The sequence below is a fragment of the Gordionus sp. m RMFG-2023 genome, chromosome 1, assembly GCF_954871325.1.
Source record: "Gordionus sp. m RMFG-2023 chromosome 1, tfGorSpeb1-WG-v2, whole genome shotgun sequence".
NCBI lineage: Eukaryota > Metazoa > Nematomorpha > Gordioida > Chordodea > Parachordodidae > Gordionus > Gordionus sp. m RMFG-2023.
Window position 1 is genome coordinate 73,811,025 of NC_088775.1, and position 25,186 is coordinate 73,836,210.

General features: G+C 26.0%; 1 protein-coding gene across 1 annotated transcript; it reads right to left on the minus strand.

Moving 5' to 3' along the window:
- Window positions 1-3,127: 3,127 nt before the first annotated feature.
- On the minus strand, window positions 3,128-25,186 carry LOC135930960 (DNA replication licensing factor mcm7-like). Its single transcript, XM_065467764.1, has 17 exons — window positions 25,127-25,186; window positions 25,007-25,083; window positions 24,713-24,877; window positions 24,530-24,669; window positions 24,291-24,480; window positions 24,016-24,153; window positions 11,983-12,186; window positions 10,917-11,014; window positions 10,710-10,846; window positions 10,372-10,455; window positions 9,161-9,372; window positions 6,801-6,868; window positions 6,576-6,689; window positions 6,336-6,419; window positions 5,963-6,134; window positions 5,397-5,503; window positions 3,128-3,444 (listed from the first exon to the last, which is right to left on the minus strand). Exons 1-17 carry the CDS (start codon window positions 25,155-25,157, stop codon window positions 3,204-3,206), a joined length of 2,262 nt encoding a protein of 753 aa, XP_065323836.1. The 5' UTR covers window positions 25,158-25,186; the 3' UTR covers window positions 3,128-3,203.

A 25,186-nucleotide genomic window follows, 5' to 3' on the forward strand; every position in this document is an offset into this window, starting at 1 on the left:
ACTAAATTTTTATTTAAACATGTTATTATTACTCATTTTAACATATTTTCGTCAACAAAAATCAAAAAACTTGAAAAATAATGATTATGACAATTGTCGCTTATCTAGAGTACATCTTCACTAAATTTTTATTTAAACATGTTTTTAATACTTATTTTAACATATTTTCTTCAAAAAAATTCAAAAAACTTTAAAAATAACGATTATGACAATTGTCACTTTTCATTGGTACATCTTCACTAAATTTATATTTACACATGTTATTAATACTTATTTTAACATATTTTCGTCAAAAAAATTCAAAAAACTTTAAAAATAACCATTATGACAATGTCAATTTTCTATGGTATATCTTCACTAAATTTTATTTAAACATGTTATCAATACTTATTTTAACATATTTTCTTCAAAAAAATTCAAAAAACTTATAAAATAACGATTATGACAATTGTCACTTTTCTATGGTACATCTTCACTAAATTTTTATTTAAACATGTTTTTAATACTATTTTAACATATTTTCTTCAAAAAAATTCCAAAAACTTATAAAATAACGATTATGATAATTGTCACTTTTCTATGGTACATCTTCACTAAGTTTTTATTTAAACATGTTTTTACTACTTATTTTAACATATTTTCTTCAAAAAAATTCAAAAAACTTTAAAAATAACAATTATGACAAATGTCACTTTTTATTGGTACATCTTCACTAAATTTATATTTACACATGTTATTAATACTTATTTTCTTCAAATAAATTCAAAAAACTTATAAAATAACGATTATGACAAATGTCACGTTTCATTGGTACATCTTCACTAAATATATATTTACACATGTTATTTATTAATACTTATTTTAACCTATTTTCTTCAAAAAAATTCAAAAAACGTATAAAATAACTATTATGACAATTGTCACTTTTCTATGGTACATCTTCACTAAATTTTTATTTAAACATGTTTTTAATACTTATTTTAACATATTTTCTTCAAAAAAATTCAAAAAACTTTAAAAATAACGATTATGACAATTGTCAATTTTCTATGGTACATCTTCACTAAATTTTTATTTAAACATGTTATTAATACTTATTTTAACATACTGTCGTCAAAAAAATTTAAAAAACTTTAAAAATAACGATTATGACAATTGTCACTTCACTATATTTAAATTTACACATGTTATTAATACTTATTTTAACCTATTTTCTTCAAAAAAATTCAAAAAACTTATAAAATAACGATTATGACAATTGTCACATTAAAATATTATCCTTAAAAAGATCATATAAAATCATCAAAAAAGTTTCATAAAATCCACTTCATTTAATAAAAAAGATAATTTAAAAAAAATGATAAAAAAATTATAAAAGATTTCACCTAAAAGATTGTTTATTTATCTAATAAAATTTACAATATAATTCCTCAATAAAAGATGTATTTATAAAGAAGATTGTGAAAATCACTAATAAATTATATTAAAAAGAATATTACGCAGCATATTATTTTTTTTATTAAAATAACATCAAATAAATAAATTTATTTTCATTTGAAAATATAATAATATAAATAAAAAATATTAAATCATATCATGTTTATTTGTTGATAATAATAAAATATTTACATTAAATATAAATAAAATAAATTATTTTTCTAAAATAAATAAATAATAATTAATACTATCGATGCAGAATTTTGACTAATTTTTAGCAGATTTATATAGGCTTAGCCGATTTTTAGGTTTAACCTAATTTAGCCGATTTTTAGTTTTAGCCGATTTTTAGGCTTAGCCTTATTAGGCTTAGGCGTAGTTTTTAGCCGATTACGCAACACTATTCCCACCCATCACCTTCTCTGCCATAGATTCTAGAATGACGAGTGGCGCGAGCACAAAGTAAAGTTACATATACCTTCGAATCCATTTACCTAGACCACGTTTCCCTTACTACCGATGTATCAATCTCATCACCTGAAGTCCCCCAAAAAGGGGAAATACTCATTGCAGTCGACCCAGGGAGAAAAACTTTCTAAGAGCAGTAGTGGATAGGCCAACTCTAACTTTTTTTGAAATATATATTTAGTATGTGCTAATGCTTTTTGTATGTACCATGTATTATTTCGAATCACTCTAGGTTTTTTTTATATGTAGTTTTCTCTAGAACTCCCCTAGCGAATCAAAACCCCGGAGAAAGCATATTAAAGGGGGAGGAGGGTTATATTTAAGTTTTTATCTGTCAAAAATACTTTTACGATAACAAAACCAGATTAAACCAGTTGCGATTTTTTCTTGTAAAGTTTTGTTTTAGCAATAATTAGAATAATTATTTATTCTAACCAAGACGGGGATAATCAGAGGGGGGGGAGGGTTGGTAATAGATTAAAAATTTAAAAACAAATTACTCTTAAATATAGATATCAACATGAAAAATCAAAAATATTGTTTTTGTAAATACGGTGGACAAATTTTACTCCTGAATTTTTTTTACTGATTTATTTTGAAAAGTTTTGTTATTGTGGGCGTTAACCTGAAATTTAAACCCATTTGTTTTATTTCATACTTTTGATTTTGACGATGAAATAAAGCGTAACAAGTTTAATTTAAAATATGAACATTTTATTAAAAAAGTGCCTAAAATATTTTAAAGATAAATATTATTTTTTCTAATTTTTTAAGTTATTTTAAAAATTTGAAGTGTCTATGGAGGGGGTATCGATTTAAATATTAAAAAACAAATTCACCCCTATTATATTTTCTATGGTTTAGGATCAGAGGGGTATCCCAAACTATATGTTTATGCTACTGTGTTGATATAAATCATTTATTGTTTTAATATCTGATTAAGTTCAAATAAATCTTTATGAAAAAATAGGAAATTTTTTAATTTAAAATCTTTCACAAAATAAGCTAAAATGATTTAAATTTCTTATAACCTGATATAAAATCAAAATTAGTGTTTTGGGTGGGTCAAAATTTTATGTTTGAACTAAGTATATTTTCTTTTTTTAGCATTTCAACCCATTAATAGATGATTTATTTACATACTTAGTCTTTATTATAGATGTTTACAAAAAAAAATTATATACATGTTTATAAAAAAAAGTTATAATTAGATAAACTCTAATAGAAAATCTTTATGAATATTAATTATTTATATCACTAAAATAGATGGTAATATTATTACAATAATTATATTAAATTTAATTGACAAATATTAATTGAGTTTTATTTTCATCAATTTGCCAAACATTCATTTCCGTATAATCTTCCAAGACCTCCTCGATCTGATCTTGTGTGAATCCTTTTGACAAGCATTCATCTAATATACGTTGATATCTCACCATTTTATCTGCACTACTTGTGCTTTCAACATCGTGGTCACTTCTGGAAGGTAACATACTTACAATTGTATCGAATATTTGGCTCTTGATTGAATGGTGTCTATAAAATGTTTAAAAAATTTTTTGAAAGATAATTATGAAGTGCTAAAATTTGCAATACAAAAACTGTAACGAATATCAGTTCAAGTTATGATAAAAATAACGGTTCAGGTAATCACGATTTTCTTGTCTAAACCAGCGCGTTTACAGTGATAATCTGAATTTGTTAGTAAGTCAATTGTTCCGCCCTTAGATTTGGTGATTAAGACCAGGTCATCTGTGTAGGAAATGATTCTCAGGGGCGAGTTGCTATTGCTTTGTATCACAACAATAACTCCTACGCGAGGCTTCAGTTAGGACAGTTACAATCACCTTTCTTCAGAGTCAAAAATGGAGTTAAGCAAGGCTTTGCGCCCCCCCCCCCCCATACTCTTCAATATCGATATCACCAAATAGGATACCACAAGTACCACGAATCTTCTCGATAAATCATTTCCTATGCAAATGACCTGGTCTTGATCACCAAATCTAAGGGTGGAACAATTGCCTAATTAACAAGTTAGGTTTTCACTGTAAACGCGCCGGTTTAGATAAATGTTTCAATAAAACCGTGATTATGCCAACCTCCAATGCACCAATAGATAACTTTACACTAATTCAAATTTTAAATACCTTGGAATTTTGGTAGAAAACAGAAATTGAGGCTAGACTTAGGAACACCAAAATCGCATTCAGCAAATAACATAAGCTATGAACCGCCAGAGAGATCTCAAACAAGACCAAGCTGCGAATATTCAATTCTACGATCGTCCCAGTCCCTCTTTATGGCAGCGATATTTAGGACATTAACAAAATCCAGACGAAAAAATACAGGCTGGAAGATTTCTATTCATGCCCCGGTCTAGTAAACCCTCAAAAAAGAAGGGAACAACTCTATGGACACTTGATACGATATGATAAACAAAATATACTACATGAAGCCCTGACATGGCTACAGCCCCACAAAGAAAAAATATACTACAAATACAAATCATATTAGCTAGATAAATCAATAGGAGAAGTCTTGAGTCTAAGCCTAAACATAAAGCAGTTCATAATGTTGAGCAATAACAAATATTCCATGAAAAAACTACTAAAATGAAAACATAGGTATATAAATCAATAAAACCTTTCCAATCACCCCTAAGGCTTCTTTTTATTCCTTATACAAGATATATACTTTATTTACTTCATACTTCCTATACATGATATTATAAGTTAATATAAATTAATAATAACCACTTATCTGTTCATAAATCAAAACTTTATCTAATTTGGTATGGGCTCGTTTCTATCATACTTCTTATTCTCCCGCAGGCCTCTAAGTAAGTGTGCCTTTTTCCGATTACCCCTGATTGTTCTTCGATGGCACCTGTTATTAACATTAAGTTTCCTTTATGTGACCCCCCCCCCCCTCCCATATTAGTTGTCTTAAGTGGATATCCTCTAAATTTAATTGTTCCTTAATACTACCATAATCCTTTTTCCTCTGTGTCAAAATTGTTGCTTGTATTTTACCATTCCTATATTACGAGATTGGAATATGTCAAAACATAAAACCTAAAATAATTACTCTCAAATATTCGATCACTTACAATTTAGGGTTACAACTCTAATAAAAAATATCTTGAAAAAATGAAACTAGAACATTATCTTAAAAAACTTAAACAATAGAGTAATAAATCATAAATAATTGGTATACCACTCATTAAAGAATAGACCAATAAATAATTCATTTACAATTCTAAATTACTATTTTCCTTTCATTTATTCGTCTAAAACTAAACATAATATATTCTTTCGATTAACAATTTTAAGAAATATATATTATAAAAAATTTATGTTGGTGTGCAGATTGACAGTGGCTAAAACACGTCACTAGCCACCAATGATTTTTAAAACCTACGCCAACCGCCAAGTTTTGTCGGCATTTTAATTTTCAATATATTGTATCTTTCAAGTGAATTAAAGTACCTGCTTTGTATCTGATTAGTGTTTAAGGAAGCTTTCGATTTTTCAATAAGCCGTAAAGCTTCTATAACATCTTCCTTCATAACCTGATCACCCAGCCTCAGTCTTGCCTATATGATTGGTATTTTTTTTGTTTGTAAATTTTGTAAAATGATAAATAGCAATCAAAGGAAAAGCTAACGTATATATAGTTTAAATTTGTGTAAATAAATTTATTTCATGTAAAAAAATAAATTATATTATTCCTTCCAAAAAATAATCGTCTAAAAATGTAATGTTTTCTAATGAAACAAGGTTTGATAATTATTTTTTATTTTATTCAAATTTTTTCCCAGCCAACGTTCTGTTATGTTTATTTTAAATTTCCTTATTATAATATAGCAATTCTATGAATCCAAATGTTACTTGTTATTTTTTAAATTTTTCCTCAATCTTGTTAATGTTTTCTTTTGACTTCCTAGCCTGTTTATAACAATGCCCCCCCCTCCATATTTTCTTTATATAAAATGTATATGTTTTATCTTATATTTTTTCTCTCTATTTTATATGTGGCCCTTCTTTTTAAATACCAGAGCTGTGGCCATCCTAAGTATAGCCAAAAGTGTTCTGGCAGATGTGAAGGTGCTCGTATCACTATTGTTTCTAGCATGCCTTCTCAAATCCACATAAGCTGCCGTAATAAATTCTGACAATGAAGCTGGTATGGTAGGGTTTTTGGTTTGACATAGAATTATATAACGTCTGGAAATATAATAGTTAAACAGCATCGTTACAGTTAATGAATTAATATTATCATTTTGCAATAGCTTCCCAATTGAATAATTAATTTTTAAAATAAATCATGAAAATAAATAAAAATAACATTTTTCTTATCACTTAATAATATCAAACCCATTTTGTTTAAAGGTATAAAATTATATGTAAAGTGTTATTTTTAACAACCTGATGAAATCCATAGTCAAAGGCTTAAACACAAGCTCTGGCTCTGCACCATACCGGTGCACATGGGTAATGTGTTGAGCTAGTCTATATAATTTATAAATATTTAAATTTATTATTTCATCTAAGAATAAGAATTAAAATTATGCACTGCAAATATATTTTCTTCACACTGCCTCTTCCTTTTTAAATCAGATAACCCCACCATTTTTCCTTTCCTATTTATTAATTTCTATCAGTTACTTTAAATCATTATCGTTATCGGCCATATCTCTGATAAGCCACAATATATCAAAACGAGACAAAAGAGCCGCTGGTAACTGGATGTTGTGCTGAATCGATTTGAGCGGATTATACCTTTCATTAGAATTTCGAAGAAAAAAATAAAAAAACAAATTAACATGATTTTAAGAATTCTTCCGACATTTTAGAAATTGAAAAATAATTTGCTAATCAAAATTATATAACCTTCCATATATCGGATTAGCGGCTGCTAAAATAGATGTTCTGGCATTCAGAGTGGTCATTATACCAGCCTAAAAAAATAGTGAGTTAGGATTAAAATGGGGTACATAAACAGGAAATAGTGATAATACAAATATTATATTATTATTAATACCAACAATTTTATTCGTGTATTCACAAATAGCAAATGATGAAAATAGTTTTTTCGAAAAGATAAGAGTGTTGGGGAGTAGAATTTTGCAAAAACTACTGCCTTAAGCTATTGTGAGATGTAGCTTTGAGCTATAGTAACGAAACACATTTTACTCATACCTTTTTCTATAAAACTTCATGTTTTTTCAATGGCCTATTTTATTCTATAAATTAACATGGACGTTAGATATATAATCTTGAAGAATTATATAAAAATGAAGAATATAACATTACATATACAATGGAGGAAGTAGAGATCGACCAAATCCAGGCTCAGACCATGCTTGGACCTAAAAATTAAAAACATTTTGGGCAGGGCATGGACCTAAAAAAAATTCCAAAATCAAGCACTTGAAAAATATAAAATAATGCGTTCTTTTATTTTATCAAAATAAAATGACAACTGTGATAAGGACAAAGGGTTTGTGCCTGAAAATAAATAAAATTTTGGGTTAGGATAGAGATTAAATTTTTTTTAGAAAATATAGGGTTGGAGGAAAAATAACCCTTGAGAAAATCATCATGAGAAGGAAAAAATATAAATTTATAAGATTTTATTTAACATATACATTTTTTAAGGAAATATGACATAAGCCTCAAAAGTTAAGGTGGAATGTATCTTATGCAACCCCCTAAAAATATAATCAATGAAACTTTTAGTTCCACATCAAATTTTATGAACAATTTTGTTGTAAAAATATATAATAATTAAATTATTTTTATTATGATGTCACTAAACAAATGATATTAAGTTTCAAGTAATTAAATATTTACGAGTCATCATTTGAAATTCAAATACTTTATATATTCGATAAAGTAAATATTTCTAAAATATAATACAATATTATCTTATTCTATAACAGCATAGATTATTTTCATTAGAGGGGTTGGTATATACAACTCACGGCCAGTGTTTACATACAAAAATATTTGAATAATTGGCCATCTAAATGTAAATATATTTAATTTTTGGTTCTTTATATGATAATATTGAACCAAAGAAATTATCCTAATAAAATCTATTACACCTAGATCATATTTTAAACATTTAATTTTTTTAGCTAAATATATTTTATATAGCTGCTATAACACATTGTATTTTGTAAACAATTTTAAATTTTTTTATAAAAGTATTATGTTATTGAATATTTCCAGAGTAGTTTGTCCGACCCTGATTATAATTAAGTGCTTGAACATAAATGTTTTTTAAGAAGAATATTTATGTGATATATATTCAGCACTGTCTAAAATATATATATAGGATAAGATAAAATAATGAAGGTCAAGGATCGGACTGAAATTATCCAGGTAGACTAGGTCTTGCAAAATCTCCATTTATAGCTGGACACAAAAAATCGGGAACTATTGAATGTATTGTCTTAAATTTATTTTTTTTGTTTTTACTAAATTTTAAGAATTTAATTTTTAAAAAATCAAAGAATTAACTACAATTTTAATAAAAATAGGAAAATGAAATTTATGAATTTTCACATTGGTCGTATTATTTAGTATTTTATTTTTTGCTTGACTTTATAATTGGTTTTTAAAAAAAGTTCCCAATTACTTTTTTTATTTAATATAGTATTGGTACCCAGGCCTTACCATCACTATGTGGTCTATTTATAAAGGTTATGTTTTGGTTAATAAGTATATTAAATAGCAGAGTAAACGACCGTAAAGGATCAGGAATCAAAAAGTTAAGAAGAGGTTATGATTATTAGAAAATATTTTAGCCATTTTAATTTTATTTTGACAAAAAATAATATTTTCCAAGATATTTAACATTTATATTTAATAAATATAGACAGATTCAAAGATGGGACTAGTGTTGTTAAAAAGTTTTATTTTTAAAAAAGGCCCGATTAACATTTTAGCCAAAATACTATTGCAAACCTCAAGATTTAGCAAATAGAGGTTAAAACCTTTCTGTTATCTAGGAGCAAACTCTCCAGTTTTACATAATATTATTTGACTAAAATTTTAATCGACCCCGGGCTTTTTAACAACACTAGATAGGTCCCAGATGAAAACTGATTTTGAAAATAGACCTGGGCTAGACCTTCATTAGTTAAAATACAACCAAGCTCTAGTTTTCAATTTAGTTTCTTAAATTTCCTTACATCCATACCTTGCTAATTCATTTTCATTAACTATATGAATTTGCAAATAACTTTAGCGATAGATATAGTCTGTTGCTCCATGACCTCATGGATGGCTATCCTATCCGTTTCAGCCATTTTATCAAATTCATCGATACAACAAACCCCTCTATCTGCTAGAACTAAAGAGCCACCTTCCAACGTTATTTCGCCCGTGACAGGATCCTTAAGAATAGCTGCTGTTAAGCCTACTCCTGAAGAGCCTCTCCCGGTGGTATATTGACCTTTTTAAATAGAAAAAAGTTCAATGAATATTTAAAAAAACATAGATATTAAATATAGAAATAAGATTTCGTTAGTAGTACTAGAAATATTTAAAAATTTTTTAAATGTATTAATTATAGTTTGAAATTAAAGAGCATTTTGACGCTTTGTTAGTGTCGGTTTTAAATGAAGATATTGTCTTTTTGCTGTAAATGCATTTATGCATGTGTTAACACATGCTATCCATAGATGAGATCACTATCATCTATATAGGCTCATTCCTGTTGGTTACAGAGTTGAAAGAATGTACGGTTAGCAAGCAAGCATATGAAGCAGAAATAATAATGCGTCACTGCATTATATTTAAATATGGATTTGGTATTTGGAGTGTATACAATTTACATTGTTGTCATATTTGTCAGTAATAATTTTAAAGTTTTTGCTTATAGGCGATTTATTTTTGTTCTTATCTACTAATTTATAATCGTTATTTATTTATTTTATTTTCGATTTGTTTTAATAATATGATGAAAATTATAAGAAAAGTATTTTAATGTTTTTTATTAAAAATGTGAGAATAAAATAAAATTTATCAATAAAAAATGTTATGAAAAATAACAAATAATTTGCTTGTTTAAAAAACCCTTATTTTTTGGTTATACTTTATGCTTTATTAAGTATAGTTAAAATATAATCGTAATGTATAATTGATTTAAAAAAATATTATTTGTATTCAAATTAAAAAATTTTTTTTGTTATTTATATATTTTAAATTGAATAGAAATAACAAATAATTTTTTGATAGGCATATATAAATAATAATCTCTTTGATAAATTAACATAATTAATTTGATTAAACAAATCGAGTCATTTTACTTGATTCGCAAAACATAGTTAGTTTTGCAAATATTTAACTAATCTTAATAATGTAAAAAATAAATAACTCATTTATTTGAGCAATACAAAAATGATCAGAACACAAGTATAATTTAATATCAACAAAAAAAATATATAAATACTTCTAGGTGCTAATCTATCTATATAAGAGAGCAATTGACTTTTAGCTACACCTGGATCGCCCATTAAACAAATGTTGATAGATCCTAAAAAGGGTTTTCAAATAAATTCAAGTTAAAAGATTGTATAAAATAAAGGATATGTTTATTTCCCTCACCAGCTTTAAAAGCACATTGTTTAATACATTGATAAATATTTTCCGAATTTTTCAAACCCTGACTTAACACAAGGTAGAAGTAAAATTTTATAAATAATTATTTTTATTTTTATATATTTTCTCAAATCATTAATTTATCTTATTTTTTTGAATTTCAATTTATATTTATGATAATTTATAAACCTCTAATTTTCATTCCCTCTGTAAATTTTTCAACGCCGCCTACTAAAAGTAAAAGGAGAGCCTTTTTGATGTCCAAAAACCCGTATATCTCTGGAGCTATGCTGAGAGCCAATTTGTCATAAAAATCAGATTCGTATCTAAAAATAAAATAATAGTGAATATAAATTATTGGTTTTTATTGAAAAAATGAAAATTAATCAAACTAACTTATTTTTGATAATTTCTATCTCTTGCATAAAGGATTCCCGATTTGATTCGTTATCTTCATCCTCACAATAATAATTATTGTTCATCTTAATTATATGCTTTGATTTAATTTTTTTTAAAATGTTAAAATATTGTTTTAAATAGAGATTTTTTTTGTAATATTGCATAATATATTTGGGTGATTCCACGTCAAATCGACCAAAAAAACGAGATTTTCGGCTGAATATAGCGTCAATAAAATAATATCTGTATGGGCTGCCTGCTTACATATCGCCCCAAGACATCATTCTTGGTTATACTCAATTGATTTTTTAATTTTAATCACAATACTATTCATATTTTTATTTAAAATTATATTATAAATTTTTTTTAATATAACGCTATCTATATTGCATTTTTATTTATAAAAATAATAAAAAATTAAATAAAATTAAAAAAACAAAAATGGCTATCGAGATTTTTTATTAAATCGTTTAATATAAAGGTAATAAACATTTTTAGTGAATATTAACACCCAAAAATATCCCTTCATAACAATGTTAATTTTTTTATTTTTACCGGAAATAAGAAAACACTTGAAATTTTTTAACTGTTTTTATATTTTCCAACGTAAGATTTTAAGGGCTTTTAAATGATATATAATTTGTAACTCTATCTTATATATTTTTTTAAAAAACACGATTTAAAGAAATCACGCACTTCGCGATTTTCGACTTTGAAGGCGTATATCTTTGGATCTGGTTGAGCTAGCACTCTAAAATTTTGATTTTCTTAACATTTACAACATAAATAACTAACATGCAAAGTTTCATTCATTTTTGTGATGGTCGGGTGAATCATTGGTCGATTTGTCATGGAATTACCCATTTCTGATTTAATAAAACTATAAAATAAAAGTATGGTCATTATATTGATTTAGATATTTATAAAAATAGAATCTCAAAATTTTATCAAATCTCTATTTTTTGGATAAATTAATCAAATACAAATATAGATACATTAATCTCTAGTAATAATGGTGACCATGTTATTAGAGTGGATAAAATTTGATATTTTATATGTTTACATGAGCCTCAATATATGTGTCTGACGAAAGGATAGATGTTCTATTGTTATGAGCTGCAAAATAATTTGCTGAAGTGGAGAGGGCAGAAGGTAAATAAACCCCTGTTAAATGTATGTGATCCCCTGTCTGAGCTGTCCTACATACCTCACCCTTGACTAAAACAGACATCCATCTGGGAATATTCCCAATAGGAACTTGTTCACTCTTAATATTATATTGTTTTTTTAAGATAGAAAAAATATAGACAATTATATTATAATATTATTATTAAACAAAATGTCAAATAATGAAAAGTTAATTATACTGAATATGCCCTTAGAACATAATGTTTCGGTAACAAATGTTGTAGTTGAAAATTAAAGAGAATACAAATAATTAGTATAAATAAATTAACTACTAATACTTTATTAATTAATATAAATTGTAATTAAATAAATTAAAAATAAAACATAATTAAAAAAAACAAAATAATATAAGAAAAATTAAAAATTATGTTCGCAAATTCATAATAATAATTATTTTACAATAAAATATTCCCGATTACATATACTTTTCTATACTATTCATTTACATAGTTTTTAAACAACAAACTTTAGGGTCATTTCATGTCAAATGAGCAAAAAAATGAGATTTTCGGCCTACTCCCTTCGATTTTTTTAAAATTTGTTAATCAAAGAAAGGTTGTAGTTAAAAAATAGCCAAAATTTTACGTATCACGTCAATACCGCTAAACTTTTACCGCGAAATGTATTATCACGAATGTCGATTACCGCGAAAAGATATTATAGCGAATATATTAGCGCGAATGCATTATAGCGAATGCATTACCGCGAAAATATTATAGCGAATGTATTACAGCGAATGTATTATCGCGAATGCATCATAGCGAATGTATTATAGCGAATATATTAGCGCGAATGCATTATAGCGAATGCATTACCGCGAAAACATTACAGCGAATGTATTATCGCGAATGTATCATAGCGAATGTATTAGAGCGAATACATTACAGCGAATGCATTATCGCGAATGCAATATCGCGAATGCATTACAACTAACATTATCACAATGCAATAGTGATTTATATTTGACAAAATTATATTTAACCCATTTATTAAGTTCCAAAAAACCAGAGAACTAGCTTAATTGTCTATATTGATTTAAAGTAGCGTTTTAAAATTATTTACCTCTAAAACACGTCACTTGTTATTTATGAAATTCGTATTTTATTAAAAAATATGTGGAATTTGGTATACTCAATTTTTTTAACGATTTGATTAAGTCGTTTTTTACAAAAGACCCTATTAAAAAATATTTTATATTTTAAGATTGATTCTAGTAAAAGTTAATTTTTGCCCCAACAAGCCCCAAACCCCAGGCTTGTAGATTATAATTAGTTTATTAAGTCTCCTATAGGATAATTGTTATTATCAATACACCATTTGTATATAAATAATTCACAAAAAATTTCAAAATGTGATAAAGTTTTAATGAATTTTTTAATTTTTTTTCTAATTCTTTTGATTATCAACCACCAGAAAAGGTGAAAGTTAAAGGGAAAAAAATAGAATTTAAAGCTATAATAGCCAATGAATACTTATTATATCATATTTTTAAGCATTATATAATTAATTCGACCTAATTCTACTAGCCCCTAGTTACTGATATGATTAACCCTTTCCAGCGCTAAAAAAATATGTTGATAATTTTTAAAATTTTTTAAATAAGATTAGATGAAGGGGAACATTGGATTGAGACCTCTATCTTATTAAATCTTTTGTAATCGTCAAAATTATTAATTTTATTATCTTTTTTAAATTTAAACATTGTTAAATTTAAAAATAATAAATGCCAACTCCTGTTTCAAATATAAATCTTAAAATGATAAAAAATATATTTAATTATATAATGGTGTATTTTGATAATAACAATTATCCTATAGGAGACTTAATAAACCAATGTAATCTACAAGCCTGGGGTTTGGGGCTTGTTGGGGCAAAAATTAACTTTTACTAGAATCAATCTTAAAATATTAAATATTAAAAATATTTATTAACGTATAACTTAAGTTAAGTGTTTGTTGGGCTATCTCATGGTATTTAATAAATTCAATTATAAATTGTCAAGCTTATGATGATATTGACAAAAACGACTACTAGCCCTATTCCTACTATTGGAAGAAAGTTGATAATGAGATCAAAGGCGGCTAAAAAACGTCGCGTTTTAAATCTTATTAACTCCGAAACGTGTCATTCGTTTTTTATGAAATCTCCTGTCTTAATATTCTCAAAATATATAATTTAAAGTGGTTTTTAGAAAATTAAGATAAAAAAAATGTAGTCGTACATATATATTTTTAAAGATTTCCTTTAATTCATAAACTATAACATAAAAACAAAATATTTTAAATTTTATAAAGTGGCTTTTAGAAAATTATAAAAAAATGTAGTCGGACATATATATTTTTAAAGATTTCTTCAAATTCATAAACTATAACATAAAATATTTTGGCATTATTAAACAAATCTCATTATTAAATACCACTAACAATATAAACATACGATAATTTTCTAAATTATGTATTTTATCAAAGATCTGATAATGATAAAATTTTGACATGAGAATAAAAATTGGAATCAAGTTTAATTCCTGAATTCTCTAGGAAAGTGGAATATTAATCCAGTTCACCAAGCTAACCCCATGGTTATCATATAACTCATCAATCTCCTTTTGTTTTTCAACTAAGATTTTATCAAGCAAAACCATAGATTCGTAATACGAATTCCACTAGAATTTATCAGATACCTACCCAATTTCTTGATGTTACCTGCCATATTGGTAGATATTTTTTGTTTATTCCACAAAGTAAGACACTTTTGGAAAGAACTTTGTGATATTATTTTATGTTATCAGCTAAAGCTAAAAAATTTCTGATGCCCATAATTAGGGGAGACCGGTGTTATAATGAACCCAGGGTTATAGTGAGAGTGGCTTTATTTTCTAGAGTATTAAACTCTAAGAGATAATTTTTTACCAAAACTATATACTTATATATTGAATATGCGGCTATAATTTTTATTTCTATCGAACCGCTTGAAGAATTTTTATAATGCTTTATATCATTCGTACCTTCAAAAGTAACTTTTTACACTTTTACTATTTTTCAAAAATAAAGATTAATATACAATTTTACCACACAAAAATCATCTTATATAAAAGAAAAAATCCTATTTTATAGAATAACAATTTACCCGAACAAAATTGATAATTTAAATACTTCAAAATATGATCTTAATCAAAGTGGTGCTACTGGGGCTATTTTTATGGGGTTAGGTCGAACCTTTTTTTTTGCTATTTTTTAAAAATTTGACATGCAAAAAAAGCCAAGGAGAGACCAACTAAAAGAAAAAAAATCGAAAAATGTTATTATATGATAAATAATTGTTTGGTATACAAATAAATTATATCAAGCATAACAATCAAGACTGCTTTTAATGTCAGTTATTAGTTACATGGCTTTGCAATTTTATTGTTTTTTTATATGCAAAGATTGTGAATGTTTTAAATGATTTTATATAATACTTTTATGTTTTAAATCATTAAATATATCCTAATAAAAAAATATATAACTTTTATATATGGAAAATTAAGCAGAGTTTATAATAGCCTCGACCAAGGGCTTGTTCGTCCCCGGGTAGGGTTCACTCGGTTACCAAAAAAAATTCCAGGAAAAATGATATTTTGAAAAAATTATTAGAGATGTATTTTTGAAATTTAAACATATCATATAACTAATAGAGCTGAACAAAATGAGATATTTTTTATTAAAAATGATAAAGTACTTATAATTTTCTTAAGGTTTGCCTTTAGGGTTCGCCATAACCCCGTTCTCTCCTACAAGTTTTCAATAAATTAAAAAGAAAAAACTTGATGTTTAATATTTAAAATGATTAGATGAAAAAGAGAAATCTATTTTATTACTTAGAATCTTTTTTATATATTTTGAGTCAAAAAAAAGAAAAGCCTTAGCCTTAATTTCAATAAAAAAATGTTTTTAGAGCCAATCCCCATTTTAACTTAATTTTCAGACTCAACTAAGTCAGTCGAAAAGTCGATAAATATAAAATTGTAACTTTCATGAAACTCCATTCGCGATATGATAATGCATTCGCTATAATGCATTCACGATAATTCATTCGCTATAATGCATTCGCTATAATGTATTCGCTATAATACATTCGCTATAATGCATTCGCGGTAATATATTCGCGATAATGCATTCGCTGTAATGTATTCGCTATAATACATTCGCGATAACATTTTTGCGGTATTACCTTCGCGCTAATACATTCGCTATAATATTTTCGATGTATTATATTCGCTATAATGCATTCGCTATATTATATTCGCGATAATGCATTCGCTGTAATGCATTCGCTATAATATCTTTTCGCGGTAATCGACATTCGCGATAATATATTTCGCGCTAAAATTTTCGCGGTATTGACATGTAACCAAAATTTTAGCCTCGTAGCATTCATATTTTTGAAGATATTAGGGTTCAAAGTGGCAAAAATTATGTATTTTTACCATTATCTGCCTTCATTCAATTAAGCATATCTTAAAAAATTCATATTTGTAATTAACAAATTTAAATACAAAGATTCTACTTTCAGATAAAAAATTAAAAAAATTTTTTCGAAATTTCCGTGTATTTAATTCAATATGCAAGGACTAAAAACAATTTTTTGGAAATAATACGACCTTCAATTTTTAAAATTTTTTTTAGTAGACATTACTAAACTCTTCCTTTATATTTATATAAAAAAATTGGTCTGGGACGCTGCCATATTCATTCTCAAAATCGATAAAAATGTTTAGAAATGTGTATAAATAATTCCCCAAAAGGGGGCTATTTGTATAAAATTATATATAAATCAGTTTTTAATGGTTTTTCTTGAACTATTTGATATAATTTAAAGGATTATTCATCTTGTAAGTGAAAATAACAATAAATGGGGCTTTCATTCAATTATAGAAATTGTCTATCGATAAAAGAAATTCAATTTATTACTTTATTTATAATTTATTATAAAATTTTTTGCGCATATAACATATATTTAAGTTCTTGAATATATGAAATCTTGTGCATTTCATATATGACGCCAAAATAATATCAAAATTTTCGCTACTCAATTTTTTAAAATAATTTGATATTTTTAAAATATTACAAATATGGAATTATTATATACAAAATAAAAGTATTATCATCATAAAATAACCCAAAACAATATAAATATCGGATCGGATTTTCTAAAATCGGCATACCCTTACTTGTAAATAAGAATAACAATAAATGAGTGTTTCAATCAATAAAATATATTTATATGGGCAAATGTGATAAATGACCAGGGTCAACACATTTACGCGATCAAATAGAAATATTATTTCGTTCTAAGGACATCAAATTACAAATATAGATGTAAAATTCCCGGGAAAATTGGTTCAGGGGAAATTTCCCCGAGAAAATTGGGGAAAAAAGGGAAAATTGGGGGAAAAAACGGGAAATTAAAAAATAACCACAAAATATACTTTAAACCTTTCAATTTTTTTTATGGAATAACTTTATTAAATTTAGGGAACTAAGGGAAAATAATATAATTAAACAATAAAGACAAAAATAAATACACTATAAACATCATTTTTTGAATAACTTTATTAATTACAAAAAGCATGTATCAGAAATTACATTTAAAATTCTTGGGATGCTAATGAAATTGAAATATCATCATTATCAGTTGATATTGATAAATCGGAATCTGAACTCTTTTGATGATATCCCGAACTTGATGTATTTGTATGATCCTTTAAATGTATGTTATGCCTTATTGATATTAATTTTTTGACTTTCATTCTTTATTCTATTTCTCGTTTTTGAATGAATTTTTCCAAATGCTGACCAGACTCTTTCTGAAGAGGCACTTGAGGGTGGTATCGAAAGATATCTTACTGCCACTTGACAAAGGGGTTGATTTGTACACAACCCTTTCCACCATATGAGTGGTTTGGTATGGATTGAGCTCTCCCATATGCCTGCTCCTTTATAGAAACCTTGTTTTGAACGATATTCTGCTAAATTACCCATAATTTTTCCAATATCGCAATTAATTTGGCCTGAAATAATATTTATTATATTTAAAGCTGCTGTTAATTCACGGTCTGTTAATTTCACACCATAATATCGAGGATCCAGAAGATTTGTTGCATAATGATATTCTCGGCAACAAAATTTCTTTCGTTTTTTAATATGCATCTTAACACTTTTCAAATCATTTTCATTAAAAATAAAAGTTGATGAGTTTATCTTTTATGTCCCAAAATATTTCTGGAACGTCAGATAATACCGCTGAATACGATTCTACAAATATAATTTTCTTATAACTAAATTCCAAAAAGGTCAGTACAGACTCTAATTTATCCCAGTATCCTTCTTTGTATAATATAATAAGCCTTCTTTGTTTGTTTGTAAATAAACTAGAAATTGCAATTTCTTGCAAAACTTCCTTATTTTTCACAACACTTTGCAACATTATAACAAAACCTCCCCATCTTGTCGGACTTGGAATTTTTAAGGAAGATTTATATCCTTTCAATATTTGCCTTTCTTTAAAAGTTGCTAATAAAATACCATGAAATTTTATATATTTAATTATTTGCTTGGTTTTTTTGATGATCTTTTCAATAAAAGGTATTTGGCATAAATCTTTAATAAGCAGATTCAACCCATGTGCGGCACATCCAAAGCATTCAATATAATTATATTTCCTTAACAAGACTCCAGACCTTTTTCATATTCTTTGCATTATCAGTTACTAGTGAGATAAATTTTTGACAACCAATTTCTTCTATTACCTTGATCAACTCAGATACGATATATTCACCAGTGTGAGCACTGGAACCTGTGTCAATGGATTTAAAAAAAATTGGTTCTGGAGTCATTATTATAAAATTAATAATGGACTCTCCGTGAATATTTGTCCAGCCATCGCTTATGAGAGTAAAATCTTTTAAATTATTGAATTTATTGTTAATAATATTTTTCACTTTAATGTATTCAAAATCTAGTAATGTTTTACTAATTGCATGTCTAGAAGGAATTTTATAGGCTGGACGCATTAATTTTAAAAAATTGATGAAATATTTATTTTCAACTAAATTAAAAGGGCAATTTGACATAAAAATAGCCAATGCCAAAGCACTGTCAAGTTGCGTTTGATTTTGTTCAATTATAGTGTCGAAAAATTTTTAATTTTAGATGTGCCATTATTAAAATTATTGGTATTTTCTTTAAATTTAGAATGGTTTTATTTATGTTTTTTTGGGATATAATTTTATTAGGATTACTGGAATCTGGTAAACATACTACAACATCCTCTTCAGTAGAATTATTATTATCACGATCAACTTCATTAAATTGTAAACTGTTAATTTACCCTTGACATTTTTTGATATGCTGAGACATCTTTGTTGAATTTGGGAAATTATATGTTAATTGACAATATTTGCATATTGATATATATCCTTTCTTGTTATTAGCTCTATCTTTAATAAAATGTTTCCAGATATTGGAAGATTTCCGAGGCATCTATAAAATATTGCAATCTATTAATTTAAATTAAACATCAATAAATCATTATACCAGTTATATAGTATGATTAAAATATATTAAACATCATAAATCATTATATCAGTTATATAGTATGATTAACATATAATGATACTTATAGTGCGCACAAATTGAGCGTTGTAACTCTCCGTTATAAAAGCTAATATGGTAGAGTGCAGCTTGGATTTTTTTACGGCAAACATTAATAAAAAAGCAAACTGGTTAGATTTTTTCTATGCTTTTTTAATTTTGCGCTAAAATTTAAAAATGGATACAAATTGTAGGTATAATTTATTTCATATATTAATTGATATTATATTTAGAATATATTAATTGATATTTATATAATTTTAGAAATGATTATTTATATAATTTTGGAATTTATATAATTTTAGGATACATATTATAATTTTAGAAGGGATGATAAGGTTACTAAAAAATTTTGTACCTTACTGGAAACTCAACAAATGGTCTGGAGCCAGCAGCGTCCAGACCATAAGAATTCTATATTAGTATTAGATGGTTTATTAACCAGTAGTTTAAGGTAAATATATATAAATAATGATAAATTATATTTTTAATAGCTTGGGGATGGAATTTCCATTGCATGATACAACTGTAGCATGCATAAAGAAGAAGTTGCAAAACTTTAAAGACCAAGATAATTGTGCAAGGTTTCAGGAGCTTCTGGCTCTAAACTCTCATACAGATGGTATGATTACATTAAACTCATGGAGCCAACAATAGAGGATAGTTTTAGTCCTAAAGAAATTATACCAAAGGAAGGCAAGTGGGTTAAAATTAAAAGCATTGTTGGATATATTGACTCTTTTGGAAAGGGTGCCTTGAGAGCCAGTAAAATATATATTTATCTATAAATTTAACATTATTATAGAATGTTTCTCTATAAAATATAAATCAAACAAATATTTTTTCAAAAATGAAGTATCTCCATTGTATTATACTTTAATGAAAAATTGAATTGTGGCCTCCAAATTCAACAGATATACCTGCAAATCAAACCTCATTATTTAATGAAATTATATCTATGAAAATTGATTTGTCTTTTTTTATAATTCTATTTATTTATATATAATAAAGTTATATTATTCCATATTCTAGTGTCCACTTTTGAAAAATATAATTAAAATTATTTTATTAAATAAGACATTTAATACTCTTATTATGGTGTATATTTTCATAATTAAAGATTGAAAAATGTAATTAAAATTATTTTGTAAAATATATATAAATAAGCAACTATTCAAAATTTATTTAGCAATTATTAGATAGATTTAATCAAATTATATCATAAATTTGAAATTTGATTAGCAATATTTCTAAATCTATTTATTTTTATATCTAGTGTCTTGAAAAAATATAAAATATGCAAACTATTCAAAATTTATTTCACATTTTTATTAAAATATATAGATTATTATAAATATATAAATTAAGGTAGGATAAACAAAGAAACATTTATATACATATGTTTTGCATCCAAGGCCACAAAAAAATTTGAAAACCCTGATTGAATCATAAATTCTTAGGAAATCTAAATAAACAAATATAATTAAACTTCCTTATTTTACCTTAAGGTAAGAAATAAACTCTTTTTGTTTAAGAAATTATAAAAAAAACTTTAATAAAAAACATAATGCTTTCAATCTAAACAAAGATGCGTTACATTAACAAACATACTGCAAACGCTCAATTTGTGTGCACTATTATATATCAAATCTAAATATATCATTAATTATTAATAATTCTATAATATATCACATTAATATTATGTATGAGAATATAATGTGAAACATTTTATTAAAATTATAGATTTGAAAAATAAAAAAAATAAGTTTAAAGACTCACGAGGAAAATAAAAATTATTTATAAATTAAATTATAAATCATAATTATTGAAATAAAATATTATATTTTATAAAATATAAATCATAATTTTTGCAAATAAATAATATATTTATATTAAGGGAAAATTCGGGAAATTTCCCGGGAAAATATGTAACTTTACATCTCTACATACAAATAATGGCTATCCGTAGATAGAACCACTCTTGAAACAATAATTAAGCCAGTAGATGAAATTATTAATGCCTTTTTTGATAAAATGGAATCTTTATTACCCCATTCTTTTATTTCAAGGCAACAATCGTTGTATTAAAACAATCTAAAATTGAACTTAGACGAAGGCCAATATTTATTTTATGTGATTTTTAAGAAAACTATAGCTTTATACTTCAGGATGAAGTACAAAGTTATCATTGGAAGGGCTCAATCCACTGTTCACCCATTTGTTATATATTATAAAGTTTGCCAATATTTGTTGCTTATATGTAATGATATACGAATCTTTGCATCACCATACAATAGCAGTACATTATTTCCAAAAAACATTGATAAATTTTTTAATTAATAAAATTTATATGCCAAGTAAAATATTTTATTTTCCCGATGGCTCCGCTGCACAGTATAAAAATCGTAAAAATTTTATTAATATTTGACATCATGAGATGGATTTTTGGGGAAATAGGCGAAATGGCATTTTTCTGCTACAGCACATGGGAAAAGTGTATGTGATGAGATTGGTGGCACTGTTAAAAGATTAGTCGCTAGTACTAGTTTACAAAGGCCTTACTCAAAGCAAATAACCACATCATATGAATTGTATGAGTTCGCTAAAGAAAATATTAATGGCATATATTTTGAATATATGACCAAAAAATTATGATTACGAAGAACTATAGGGAAAGATTTTCAAAAACTAGACTTACACCTAGTGTTGTTAATTGGTTGGTTGTATAAAACCAAGACCCGGGGTTTTGGTCTAAAAATCGACTAAACCAGCTCTGAGCACGAACTCCGAGCACAGACCTGTGGTTGGAATCTGAACCAAGGGTCTGTGCTCCGAGCAGGCCTGAGCACAAAATTGGTTCGTAAATTTTACAACCAAGCAAATTAACAACACTACTTAAACCTTTAACACAGAAAATTCACACCTTGATTCCAACAGGTCTACATCAATTTAAAAGTAAAATGTTTTCCAATTCAATAGAAAGCATTATAGAATATTTATCATATAATGATTTTTTGGAGAAATAACGATACATAACATGTGTTTATGATTCTAATTGGTTAGCCTTTGTTTTGGTGAAAAATCAAAAGCAGGAAGAAATATATATAAAGTTTTTACACCCATCTGGACCTTTTAATTCCTTTACATTTCCAAGTATAGATGACACTCTTTACTTGCCAAAATGTCATATCTTATCATTAGTTTCACCATTAACTGCTAGGCAGTAGTTAAACATTGTCGTCACAAGAAAGTAAACTCGCTACAGAATAATCAGAATCTTTTAAAAGTGAGTTATATATTAGATTTTTAAATTTATATTATATGAATTATTTTTAATATTTAGGGCACCATATATGAAATGCACAAGATTCTAATTCATATATTCAAGAACTATAAACTTCGTTGAATATATTTTATTAATATTCATTAAATATATGTTATATAGGCAAAATATTTTATAATAAATTATAAATAAAGTAATTTAAATTTTTTTTATTGATTGACAATTTCTATAATTGAATGAAAGTCCCATTTAATGTTATTTTCTTACAAGATCAATAATCCTTTAAATTATATCAAATAGTTCAAGAATAACCATTAAAAACTGATTATACAAAGACACCTTCTTTCGGGAAAATATTTATACACTTTTCTAAACATTTTTATCGATTTTGAGAATGAAGATGGCCACATCTCAGACCAATTTTTTATATAAAGGAAAAGTTTACTAATGTCTACTAAATTTTTTTTAAAAATTGAAGGTCGTATTATTTCCAAAAAATTGTTTTTAGTCCTTGCATATTGAATAAAATGAACAGAAATTGGAAAAAAATTAAAATTTTTTTTATCTGAAAGTAGAATCTTTGTACGTAATTTTGATATTAAATTTGTTATTTAAAATTATGTTGTTTTTAAGAAATGCTTAATTGAATGAAGGCAGATACCTCATTTTGTCACTTTGAACCCTAATATCTCCAAAAATATAAATATTACGAGGGTAAAATTTTGGCTATTTCTTAACTACACTAACCTTTCTTTGCTTACCAAATTCTATAAAATTCGAAGGGGGTTGGCCGAATTGTGGTTGATTTGTCATGGAATGACCCTTAAATAATCTTGAACTTTATCTAATCTGAATAATAAATCTTTTTTTTATTCATTTTTATTCAACTCATTTGAATATTACAACACAAAATTAAATCTAATTTTAAGGATATTACAAATGTATAAGAATAATATCATTATCATAAAACAGATATTAAACAAAAAAAATTTACATGTTCTTGTATCTTCAACTCTTGAAACTTTACAAATTTACTGCCCCTTGTTTGTAATGATAATCTACCACCAGATTTATTAGTTTGGCAAATTTCACTAGGGCACATCAACAAGGGAATAAATTGAGATGCACCAACCTTATATGAATACAAATGATATATTTAATTTAATGAATAACTAATTTTATAATAGATTGATAGTTAGATGATTTTTGAATTACATACAAATTCAATAAACAAATCAATTATATAAATTTAATTATTTATATAAGTACAGGTTGATAAGTCTCAGCCCCACATAGATCACAGGTGTGTGTTGCAACTTGGATTAGAGGTTTAACTTCAGTACTTCTCACAACTATGCCAGTAACTGATATAAGTTTACCAATCTGAGTTGCTTTAATTTCCCTCAATGCTTTAATGTTTTCTTTGTTTGAACCACCATATTGATCAAAATAAACTTCACTATAAATTAATTTTAATTAAAAAAAAATTATTTTTATATAATTATTACAATCTTCTTATTAATTCTTGTGGATATTTCTTTTTTAAATCTTCTTCTGACAAAACATTTCCTTCATTGTCAAGCTGATGTCTTTGTTGCAATAAAAGTCTGTGATGTATATACACATCAAGAGTATCTTTGATTTCTGGCTATTAGCATTAAAGTTCACAATATTTTTTAAAAAATAAATACTTCATAGAGTTTGTAAGTAGGAAGTAATTCGGCTATAGATTCTCCAAATAAGTTTACATATCTTTTGGCATTATTAATTATATTGCTACTTAGCTCCTCATCATAGCTCAAAACATCCTCAATGTCAACTTTTACAGCAATCTGCTCTCTATGAGCAATTTTTGTCTATTAAATATATAATCAATAATAATTTGTGTCTATTTTTTTAAGAAGAATAATAATTTGTGTCTATTTTTTTAAGAGGAATAATAATTTGTGTCTATTTTTTTAAGAAAATCTTTAAAAAGAACAAACTAATTGAGTGGCATATTTGAATTGTTTGATTTCTTCATGGTCAATATAAAAATTAGTCAAAAATGACTTTATCTTGTCTAGAATATTTAATTATACAATAAAATAATATTTTTATGCGACCTTTTTCGGCTAAATAATTATTTAAAACCATGATTCCTAAATTGAAAAAAGGTGGGATAT